General features: G+C 40.3%; 1 protein-coding gene across 3 annotated transcripts in view; it reads right to left on the reverse strand.

Annotated features, from left to right (window-relative positions):
• The window catches only part of SDCCAG8 (SHH signaling and ciliogenesis regulator SDCCAG8), a 125,962-nt gene that overhangs the window by 42,541 nt on the left and 70,893 nt on the right, over positions 1–12,528 (reverse strand). Inside the window, exons 16-17 of one of the 3 annotated variants that reach the window (XM_063124323.1) lie at positions 8,995–9,126; positions 920–1,872 (exon numbers count right to left, since the gene is read on the reverse strand). The exons of 1 other annotated variant lie outside the window; for it this stretch is intronic. In XM_063124323.1, the coding sequence (XP_062980393.1) occupies positions 1,869–1,872; positions 8,995–9,126 (136 nt within the window). In that variant the 3' untranslated portion in view covers positions 920–1,868. Of the gene's footprint in view, positions 1–919; positions 1,873–8,994; positions 9,127–12,528 lie in introns of those variants that run through there. One more of the 3 variants, XM_063124321.1, reaches the window with a different exon arrangement.

Consider the following 12,528-nt stretch of genomic DNA (forward strand, 5'->3'; position numbering starts at 1 on the left):
AGACCACTCCAGGTACTTGGCTGCCAACACATCCCAGCAGCATGGCACACAGTTAGGATTTGACACATGGAGTCTTTATAAATCCAACATCTACAAAGTCAGACAAGATTCCCTCTTATTTATAGTAACAGGCAAGTGCAGATTTTTGCTGTCTTGCCACACAGATGGCTGTAACTTTTTTTTAATTGTTAACTTTCAGCCACTGATGCCTGAGGAATAGACACACATCTGCCCAAAACTGCCAATCCTCTAGGCTTTTTCTTTGAACTATGGTACTCAAAAGAGATCAAGTATGTGTTAGAAGCCTTTTTTTTTTTTTAAAATCATCCACATAGATATGCAGCAACCGAAGAGAACTTAAGAGACTGTAAAACCCTATTTTGGAGATGCACATGTCAGGAAAATGATTAGCTAGTGTAATTGAACAAGGAGTGGCTATTCAATATGAACATTATTTGAAGGGATATATTTTAGTCATTATTGTATTATGGAAAGAGCTTGTGTTAATTATAAATATGTGCCATCACTTCTAAATTTTTAGAACTAGCTAACTAAATTATTAGGTACAGTGGTGAAAGGGGCAAAATGTTGTTACTTTGCTCTAAGCAAGACAAAAAATACAGGGTCATTGATGACCTGAGCAAACTTGCACACTAAGGGACTTACATTCAGATGGTGCATTCAGCCTCTAACCATGAGGTAGACATTTCAGAGCATACTTTTTAGTGGCTCTAACAATATGAAGGAAGTCAGAAAGCGGAGAACTGGGACATGCATGTAATACATGTTGTATAAAATGGCCAGAAGTAACAGGTGTTTGCCTCTCTCCCAGTGATATGAGTTTTCTGGAAAATAATGAGTGCTGAACATTTTATTCATTCATTTATTTATTTATTCCATTTGTATACCGCCCCATAGCTGAAGCTCCCTGGGGGCTTCACGTAAGATAAAAACATTTAAAAACAATATACAAAATTAAAAACCACAAAAACATGCAATATGCACATACATTTAAAACCACTATAACAACTTTAAAACAATGAACCAAAAAACAGACCCAGGCTCATTACATATTGCTAAATGCCTGGGAGAAGAGAAAAGTCTTGATCTGGCGCTGAAAAGATGACAATGTCAGCACCAGGCGGGTCTCATCAGGGAGACTGTTCCACAGTTGGGGGGCCACCACAGAGAAGGCCCTCTCTCTTGTTGCCATCCTCTGAGCTTCCCTCGGAGTAGGCGCCCAGAGGAGGACCTTAGCTGTGGAACATAGGGTTTATGTAGGTTCATGTCAAGAAAGGCGTTCCATCAGATATTGTTGTCCCAAGCCATGTAAGGCTTTATAAGTTAAAACCAGCACCTTGAATTGGGCTCGGAAACATACAGGCAGCCAATGCAAGCGGGCCAGAGTGGGTCTTATATGCTCCAACCTTCTGGTCCCTGTTATCAATCTGGCCACTGCATTTTGTACAAGCTGCAGCTTCTGAACTGTCTTCAAAGGCAGCCTTATGTAGAGTGCATTGCAGTAATCTAATTTGGAGGTTACCAGAGCATAGACAACTGAAGCCAGGTTATCCCTGTCCAGATAGGGGCGTAGCTGGGCCACCAACCGGAGTTAGTAGAAAGCACTCCATGCCACCGAGGCCACCTAAGCCTCAAGTGACAGAGATGGTTCTAGGAGAACCCCCCAGCTACGAACTTGCTCCTTCAGGGGGAGTGCAACCCCATCCAGAACAGGTTGAACAACCTCCATCCAGTCAGCAGAACCACCCACTAACAGCATCTCAGTGTTGTCTGGATTGACCTTTAGTTTATTAGCCCCCATCCAGTTCATTGTCGCAGTCAGGCAACAGTTCAGCACATCCACAGCCTCACCTGTTGGAGATGAAAAGGAGAAATAGAGCTGTGTGGCATCAGCCCAGAGAGCTTTGGCTATGGGGCGGTACATAAATGTAATAAATAAATAAATAAATTTTGCCCATAGTCGAATCTCTCTGGGCAGATTACATAAACTAAAAACCATTAAAATATATTAGATAAAATATGAAACCATTCACGTAAGGACATAAAGGATAATTTCATCTTTGCCATACTGTCAATGGAGATATTCTAGGCCTGGTCCTATTCTGTTTGATGATTTTTAACTATTAAGATTCAAGGATGCGAACAAGATAATTGACCAAGGCTGGCCAACCACCTGCATTCTAGTCGTTCAGCATCTTTTGAAGACCCTTCTGGATAGGCTGGACAGACTCCAGAAGATGGTACTACAGGACTATTGATGGATTCTATGGCATTCTATCCCCATGCCTTTGAGCATCAACATGAAACTGCTGAGTGAGGTCATTTGGGGGTTTGGAGTGATGTGTCATCAATATATGGATGATAGCCAATACTATTTGTCCTTTTCATCAAATTCAGGTTAGGCAATGGGGTAGCTAATTCAATTGCTGGACATGGTACTGGACTAGATGTGGCCAATAAACTGATGCTTAATTCAGGCAAAATATTGTTATTAGATGTCTCATCTGCTCAGGTTAGTGGTGTTCAGCCTATTCTAGAGTGGGTTGCATTCCCCAAAGGAACAGGTATGGATGTGCGTCTTTATCACCAGGAGCACAGGACTGAATGTCTTTTATTTACTTAAATTGGTCTTCTGAAGTCTTTCTTCGGGTCCCTCAATCAGGTGAGATACAGTAAATGGGTACTGGGATCTTGTCAGGTTGAGTGGCTACATCTGAAGGGAGGGCTCGGCTTGTGGTCACTTGAACATAAGCAGAACTCTTTGAGTAATCAGAGACTATGCTTTATCAAGATTCCTGATCATATGGGAAATTCTACTTGCGTTCAAATGAATGTCTGAAGTCAAATGAATGTCTGAAGTCTCCTTCAGATCTCCCTGCTCCATGAAAGGGGGTTGGGGACAGAGTGATCAGGTATGGCATGTGCCAGGCTGAGCTAATGTGCATGGGCTCATGCCCCTTACACACATTTGTTTGCCCTGTTAGGCCATTATGCCTTAATAGGACTAATGCTGACTTTTCTGAGCACTTTTCCACTCATGTTCGTTGTTTTAATAGTGTTGCAGTCACTTTACAAGAAGTACATTGTTATATACAGTATTTCTATTATAGCTGCCTCCTAATTTCCTTTTATATCTCAATACAACCATTAGTTTTGATCAGGGGGAATAGTATACACCTAAGCCCTATATGGCTTGGGTCCAGGTTATCTGAAAGACCGTATTCTCCCTTATGAGCCTGCCCGTGCTTTGAGATCTTCTGGGGAAGTTCTTCTTTCAGTCCCACCATCTTCACAGGCACGCCTGGTGGGAACATGGGAGGGGGCCTTCTCGGTGGGTGCTCCAGTGCTCTGGAACTCTCTTCCTGGGGAAGCTAGACTGGCTCCCTTCTTGATGTGCTCTTGGAAGCAGGCAAAAACTGTTTTGTTCCAGCAGGCCTTTGGCAAATAAACTGGGCCTCCGTCTATGCTAAGGACTTTTAAAATTGTCATGTATTTTAAATGTTTAATGTTTAAATATTGTAATATATTTAATATATTTTTAACTTTTGTATATTTCTTTTCATAGGTTTCAAAATGTATATGTTTTAAATTTTGTAAGGCTGCCTTGAGGCCCAGTATTGCCCAATACTACTTCTACTAATGATAATAATAATAGTAATAATGTATTACTATAGTCTTCTGGAATTTCTACCTGTTTAAGGGTTTCCTTTGAGACGTCTAATTATTAAACTTTGTGCCTTCATTGATATGTAGATCACCACTTCCAGTATGACCTATTCTGTACATTTTATATTCGATTCTAATTTTATCCATTGCTTTTCACAGTTACCTTGGGTTCTGTAATGCCAGTATATCATGTCTGGAAACAAGTACAGAAGGCAAGATTTAGCCGTTTAAATGACATGGTATCCTTTAATTGCCTCCTGAAGTCACACTTGTTCACCCAAGGCTTTCTCTGGGTCTTAAGTATATTAATTATGCCACTCCATTTTACTGCTCTTTTATTTTCTCTTCTTTTCTCTTAAGACATACTAGTTGTGCACCTTCAGAGAGGACAGGACAAAGCAAAGGCAATTCCACTATAATCAGAAAGGAAAAAACAAAGCAGAAATAGACAATATGGATGGAAAGGAGTCCCTAGAGGTGGTGACCTGCAAAGGGTGTGCAATGTTCGTTTTTCTGCCTGAACTCAACATGGCATACACCTGCAACAAGTGCAAGCTGGTGGCACTTTTGGAAGAAAAAGTGAGAGGACTTGAGCAGTGAGTGTCCACCCTCCAAGGAATAAGAGAAGTTGAGGAGTTCTTAGACCGAACGGTGGAACTGCAACAGCAACAAGAAGCACATGAGATTGAAGAGCAACAGCCAGCTGAAGCAGAAGTGGAGTATGCTGAGGGGAGGAAAGCAAATGAAGAGGAAACCCCCTGGAAAAGCATGACAGTTAGGGGTAGAAGAACTAGAAGGCATTCTGCACCGGTGGAACCATTAGAGTTAAGCAACCACTTTCAGCTACTGGAGGCTGAGACTGAAGGACAGTTTGCAGAGGAAGAAGTACAGGAGACACCGTGCAACAGTGAACAAGAGGCAGAAAGTAGGTCAAACAATAAGAAGAGAAGAGTAAGGGTTGTGGGAGACTCCCTGCTGCGTGGGATTGAAACCCAAGTATGTCGTGAAGACCCATGGACTCGCCAGATGCGCTGTCTCTCTGGAGCACAGATTAGAGATGTGACTGAAGGGTTACTGAAGCTCATAAAGTCCACGGAGACATACCCCTTTCTTCTCATCCATGTGGGAACAAATGATGTCGCCAAGCGGAGCTACGAAGAAATCATTTCAGACTTTGAAGCTATGGGAAGGAAACTGAAGAACTTTGGGGCCCAGGTAGTTTTCTCATCCTTCCTCTGGTTCTTGGAAAAGGATTAGAAAGGGAAAGAAAAATACTCCAGATGAATAACTGGCTACGAAGGTGGTGCCGGACTTGAGAGTTTTGGATTCTGGGACCACGGGCTATGCTACTTGGAAGATGGACTGCTGGCAAGGGATGGGTTGCACCTCACAAGGGCTGGAAAGAATGTGTTCAGCCACAGCATGAAGAACTTGATCAGGAGGGCTTTAAACTGAATCTTACAGGGGCGGGAGATGTAAACTTCGAGGCAACAATGGATGAAGGCCCATGCACCACAGTACAGAGAACAGCTTCAATAGTGCCCCAAAATAGTGTCCGCAACAATGTAGGAACAAAGCCAGACTATAAAACACTTGGTCTTCGATGTCTATATACTAATGCCCAGAGTATGGGAAACAAACAGAATGAACTTGAACTTTCATTACATGAAGGCAAATACGACCTGATAGGTGTAACTGAAACTTGGTGGGATGACTCCCATGACTGGAATATAGCAATTGAAGGATATAACTTGTTCAAAAAGAACAGAAGAAACAGAAAGGGAGGCGGAGTTGCACTATATGTTAAAAAAAAAATCTATCCCTGCACAGAAATACGGGCGGATCAGACTAGGAGCCCTATTGAGAGCATCTGGATTAAAATAAATGGGGAAAGGAATAAAAAGAACATGATAATTGGTGTCTACTACTGACCACCCAATCAAGGAGAAGACGAGGACAAAACTTTTGAGAAACAAATTCCCAGTGTTTCAAGAAAGTGTGATGTAGTAGTGATGGGGGACTTCAATTACCCTGATATCTGTTGGGAGACAAATACTGCCAAAAGTGGCCCTTCCAAGAAATTCCTGACATGTGTGGGTGATAACTTTCTCCTACAGAAAGTGGAGGAAGGAACTAGAGGATCGGCAATCTTTGACTTGATATTGACTAATAGGAATGACTTAGTGGATAAAGTGGCAGTTACGGGAACTCTGGAGGAAAGTGACCACGTCATACTTGAATTCTTGATTATAAAGGAGACAAAAGCGGAGTGTAGCCATACACGTACTCTGGATTTTAGGAAAGCTGATTTTAATAAACTCAGAACTATGTTAAGTAAGGTCCCATGGCAAGTGAGCCTAATGAGAAAAGAAGTGCAGGATGGGTGGGAGTATTTAAAAAAGGAAATTTTAAAGGCACAATTACAAACAATTCCAACAAGGAGAAAAGATAGAAGACAAGAGAAGATTGAGGGGAGACACGATAGCACTCTTCAAATACTTAAAAGGTTGTCACACAGAGGAGGGCCAGGATCTCTTCTCAATCCTCCCAGAGTGCAGGACACGGAATAACGGGCTCAAGTTAAAGGATGCCAGATTCCAGCTGGACATCAGGGGAAACTTCCTGACTGTTAGAGCAGTAAGACAATGAAATCAGTTACCTAGGGAGGTTGTGGGCAATCCTACACTAGAGGCATTAAAGAGGCAGCTGGACAACCACCTGTCAGGGATGCTTCAGGGTGGATTCCTGCATTGAGCAGGGGGTTGGACTCGATGGCCTTGTAGGCCCCTTCCAACTCTGCTATTCTATGATTCTATTGTCATTGGAAGTGTTTTAATGCTGTGTTTTATTCTATGTTTTAATACTGTTTTAATATTGCATTTTAATGTTGTGAACCACTGAGAAATTTTATTATATTCAGCGATATATAAACGTTACAAATAAATAAACAAATACTCAAATATATAAACACCAAACAGTATATTACTTCTGGGAATTACTGGCTATCCTGGTGATTAGTAAACTGTAGGAAAGGAGGGATGGCATACAAGCATATGCCTGCCATGTTTTCTGCCCTTCCCTCCAACTGATATCCAGGAGGGGATCTACACGTTGGCACGAAGGCGCTTCATTTAGGTACGTCTTTTAAAAAGGTGCACGGAAGCGCCTCTTTCTTCACTGTGTGTACTGGAAAATGCTCCGCCTCAACTCCCCAGCCCCCACCAACGGCTCCAATGCTCGTCGTAGTTTGTGAAGGAGCCGCCACTTGACTCTTAAGGAGCACGGTAATGTATCTTTGCAGAACTAAAAGCGTCTGCCTTGTAGAAGTGGGGGTGGGAGTGAGTGGAGATGTACCCTCCATGCGCAGGGGGAACTTACTTCTGAGTAAACACATCTCCCTGCCCACATCTATTCCTTCCTGTGTCAGAGTAACTTAAACAAATGCCATGCTTAGCACACACACACCACCACCCCCAGCTCCACTTTTTAGGTGGAGAGAGATGAGTGCGGGGTGGGTGGAGGGAGAATCCGATTTTGGCGACGGAGCGTGTTGGAGGGGATGGGGGTGTGGTGGGGTGGGGTGGGGAACAGCCCCCACCAACGGCTCCAACGCTCGTTTTCCAGTACACACAGTGAAGAAAGAAGCGCTTCCGTGCGCCTTTTAAAAAGACGTACCTAAATGAAGCGCCTTCGCGCCAACGTGTAGATCCCCCCCAGGGCTAAGCTGGGCTGCAATTGGCTTGATTCATCTGTAGTGGAAGGAGAAGAAGACTTTAATGGGCACAGTGCCAAACTTGGAGGCTCTATTTTGACACCTGTGTTAAGGGTCTTTGGAGCTGGGGGCTTTAGAGTAAAGTTCAAAGCATCTGGGTGAAGAGTTGCATCATCCATAACAGAGCCTCTCTATTATTTCCCCAACCTACTTTGCACTGGGTGGAAGAATTAGCTGCTCCTTCTTTTCAACAAACTTGAAGAGGGCTAAAAAACTCTAAATCTGCCTTTATGTTACTAGATCCTGCATCACATCACTGAGATAGATACAAGCAGAACTAAAACCACTTTGGAAGTCCTCTGGGGCTGAAAAAACAACAAATAACCTGGTATCAACTTGAGTCCCTGCCTACAGTGAATAGAATGAAGATGTACCTCATCACGAGGACTAGTTTCTAGAATGCTAGCTGAGAATGAATTTATAAAGAAAGAGTCCATAACTTAGGATAAATCAGCAAATTAGTAAATTCAAACATGTTGCTGTTTATAAAGCATTTGACTCCTAAAACACAATTTAATAGATTCTGATATGAATATTATCAAGGGGACTGGAAATTGGGCCAAAGGATTATAAATGACAAGATTCATAAACAGCAAGTAAGACATTTAGAAATTCAGTGAGAGAAAAAACTAGAGAAGTGGCATTTCTTAAGCAGATGTAGGGGTGATTGCAGATGGCATGTTAGAGAAGGTCATCTGCCTCTGAGGCAACAAGCAAGAGGTTTCATTTGTGATTGAATACAAAGAAGAATCACATTAGAAGGGAGAGAATAGCCTCCATGATAATAATTTCTACTACAATGCAAGTTTCCAACTACTACTATTCTGTGGTGTTGCACTGAGTCAGATGTAACCACACACTCATTACATTACCATCTATCTCTCTGCCAGAGGAGCATGGGGAAAGAAGAATAGACTCACTAGCATTCCCAGCTACTTTTCGCATAGTTCTGGCTAAAAAGAGAGAGGGTGCTGCCTGTCCTGTTTCAGCCCCAACCCCAAAGGTTGATGCTGGCCTCAAGTGGGTGGAGAAGTTTTTAAAAACTATATGTTGAAGTATTTTATGAAAATATTTAAAAGGTAACATTCTGTTGACATTTAAAAGCAATTTCAATTTTTACAAACAATTCTGTTCATAAAAGGATGCTAATGTTAAACTAAAAAACACCTACTAAAAATATGGCTACTGATAAACCATGAAACCATAAACCATGAAACATGAGAATGGCTTCTTAAATAAGGACACAGGCACATTTGAATATTATATATTCAGACAATTCATTTGGGCAACAGTGCAGAAAACAGAAACAGCCTATAATCATATGTGAAATTAATTGGGCTTCAACAGTTTAAATAACTACGAATGTTTAATATAGTTTTTTCCTTATCTACTGAAAATTATACAACATATAAACAATGAAGATGTTGTCTAAACTATTTTGGTCATGTTCCTGAAATTAAAGAGTAGGAATGTCAAAGGACCCACCAGGTTTGTTACAGCAAACCACATAGGGATAAATTAATACATCCTCCTACCTTAGCTTCATTTTCTCATGCATCCTTCCATGTTGGATACACTGTTCCTCCAATTCATCATTCCTTTTCTGCATCTTCTCAAGTCTGTCACAGACATAATCATTTTCCTGACTAAGCTGGCCAATTTCAGACCTAGAGAATTAAGAACACTGATGATGGATGTTTCCAGATTTTATCATGCAGTCTGCCATCACCTTAACAAAATTCCAGTGCACATCTGCATGAGAAACATCTTATTCAACACAGGGAATATAAAAATGATTGTTTTTTATTCAAATAGGTACTATTGTACCAGCTGGGAACATAACTCCATGGAATAATTTTTGATAGAAATGTCAAAGCAAAGAGCAATACTAGCTATGCATGAAACACCCTTATATAACGTTATAAATTCTTTTGCTAGAAGTTGATATAAAATTTCTTCTCTATGCAATCCTAAGCAAATTTAGTTGGAACTAAGTCCCACTGAACTCTATGGGCTTACACATAAATAACTAGGTACAGGATTGGACTAGATACTACAAAGAGGTTTTACATTGCTATTAACAGAATGACATGTGATAATCAAGTGATTTTTACAAATTTGTTCTCTGATGTTGAGGACTGGATCAGCAAAAAGGATCTGTTAAATTGCAGAAGTATTTTGGATGAAGACCAGCTTAAGACCTTGCTACTTTCTCAACAAGTTTGCCTGTAATGTAGACATTGTACTGGAAGCATTGCTGATGTACTACTATTGAAAACCACAGTATCAGAAAGCCTCTGTAAATCTCTACCAGCTAATGAGCTGCACTATCCTATAAACCAGCATTCCACAAGCTGATGCCCTTCCGTTAGGTTGGACTACAATTCCCATCATTCCCAGTCTGCATGCCCAATGATAGAGGAAACCAGATTGTAAATTGCTGTAAATCAATTCAATATTTGGGATATGTACAAAGGTGGCTTATATCCAGCTTTGTTCCTCTAACTTTTGGTAAGCACTGTACAAATTCTAACCTATTTGTTTTGTTCGTTAGAACTGCTCTTCACTTCTCAGAAAAATGGCCATTTTAGAGCATTATAATTAAATGAGAGGTACGTTCTATTAATTTTAATTGAGATTGGGACAATTTGGTAAAGTGACTGAATATCACAATAATCGCTTGGTTTTTCAGCTAAGTTCTATTTGCATTCTGATCCTCTAGCTTGGGCAAATATCTTACTCGCGGTGTTTGAGTATAATGACTGCAGTCATCCAATACAGCATCAATCGAACATGCAGAAAAACAGTTCAACCGGGTGCGTGTTCTTTACTTCAATTAAACTCACACAGTTGGATGCCTACTGTTGCCAAAATGGTAATATAATTTATCCATTATAGCGAAACAGTAAAACTACACTAAAAGTCATTTAACAATATTTATAACATCATAAAAAACAGTGTTAAAATATATGGACTGCAATATGCACCAAAATTATAAAATTTGTTTCTCATCATCAGTGATTAAAAACAGGATCATTTCTCTAGCTTCAATTCACTCAACCCTAGTGACAGATTAGAATTCAAATCTTAATGATCAATTTACAATTAACAAGATAGAAGTGAAACAAATTAAACCAACCATTATATATAATGAGACCCAATGGACTCCCATTGTTGCCCTTAATTACAAAACGCAAATCACAAATACACAATGGACAGTGTCGAGCATCAATCCACAAGCCTCAAACTCTGAGACAATCCAAAAAAGGGCAAGCAAAATTATACAGACAACACTAAAGGACTATATTTTTACATTTGCATGTGTACACAGTGTCAGCTGTGCAGCTTGAGGGGAGTAAGTTCAGCACTTCCAAGATCCGCCCACATACGTAGGAAATTTTTCGCTCAGGACAATTTTTATTATTATCGATTCCACACACCAATTAGGTCTGAAGACTAGCTATATTAATACATTACTTAAGTAGCATACAAACACATAAAAGCAAGCTTGAAATCCACTTGCATAATGTAAATGCATCTTTATGTATCCTAGATATGTCTGACCTAAATATTTTATGTATATTTATGTATATTTTACACTTCCAGAAACCTTAACAAAAGAATTTGCGTCTTTAATACACATTCATTTGTGAAGCTCAAGTGGAATGATATCTGAAACTGTGTTCGAAAGTGTATTATCCCAAAATGTAAAGAGAATTATAAATCTTTTATCTTTTCCAAATTACAAATGGTTGGAAAAGGACTCGCCTTTGATAAATTTCCAGGTAGAAACTATACAACTGCTGAAAAAAAAAAGTATTTATGCAGCTTCTCTTGGGCCTACCTCAAACCACAGGTGCCCTGTATAGTTCAAAGTAAGCAGTCTGTTAATGCCAATATTATTCTACGTTGCACAAATAGGTGCAAACTCAGCCAATTCCAGAGAATAAATTCTGAAGATGATGGAGATAGTACAAATAGTTAACTTGCATTGTTTAACTGCAGGGAATGAAATTCACTCATATTGTCTCTGAACTGTACTCTCTGATCACTGTCACATACCTATAAAGGATGCTAGACACCCATTAAAAGTTCTATAAATCAGGGTTTGGGGGAGATCTTAAAGCACATTATCTGGAGAGAGCTTTTGACTACATACTGAAGTGTCTTAACAAAAGTCACAGTCCCAAACACAAAACTGTATCTACTTCCCAGATGGTTTTCTTAAAATTCATGACAGCATTTTACCTGAAATCATTCAGTTTCCCTTTTTTATAGACACATCTCATGCACAACTATTATTCATTTCTGAATAAAGAGCTTAATTTCAAAATAATTTATGAAATGGAAGATACAGGCAATTCTTCAGAACCATGAGACACTTTTAATTTAAATCTAATATGGAGGGGGAACAATAGACCATAGTTTGCCTGTAAATTGAAAGGCAATATTATATCTCAAGAACGTAAGAACCATGCTGTATCAGACCAAGGGTCCATCTAATCCAGCATCCTGTTCTCACAGCTGCCAACCAGTTGTCAACGGGAAACCCACAAGCAGTACATGACTGCAACAGTACCCTCCCACCCACATTCTCCAGCACTTAGCACGCATAGGCTTACTGCCTCTGATGCCGGAGGTAGCATAGAGTCATCAGGATTTTCCTGACTCCTGTCTTGAAAAGCAGGTTGCCCCCATCACCTGTTATAATTTTTCAGTTACAGAATAACTTCTACTCTATTCTCCACCAGTAAAGGTTCCAAACAAGTTTTCAAAGACAGTGTCATACAGACTACTGTCATATAGATAACTCTTTAGTAGTCTTTTCTCAAATTGATGAAAGCACAAGTGAGGGTTGCCAGGTAAAAATCATGAGATGGTTTTGAGGGAAGGTGCTTCTAGCCATTACTGCAACTTAGACTTCCAGGTTTAGATGTAGAACCAGAAGCACCTTGAGTAACAAACAGTGCCTGACTCCTGCTATGCTCTTTTACTGAACTTGACACCCAGCAGTATCCAGCCACACCTCCTCAATTTGTTGTTCCCCATTTAAAATTTGCCTTGAAAGC

This window comes from Elgaria multicarinata, chromosome 4, assembly GCF_023053635.1.
Source record: "Elgaria multicarinata webbii isolate HBS135686 ecotype San Diego chromosome 4, rElgMul1.1.pri, whole genome shotgun sequence".
Lineage (NCBI taxonomy): Eukaryota > Metazoa > Chordata > Lepidosauria > Squamata > Anguidae > Elgaria > Elgaria multicarinata.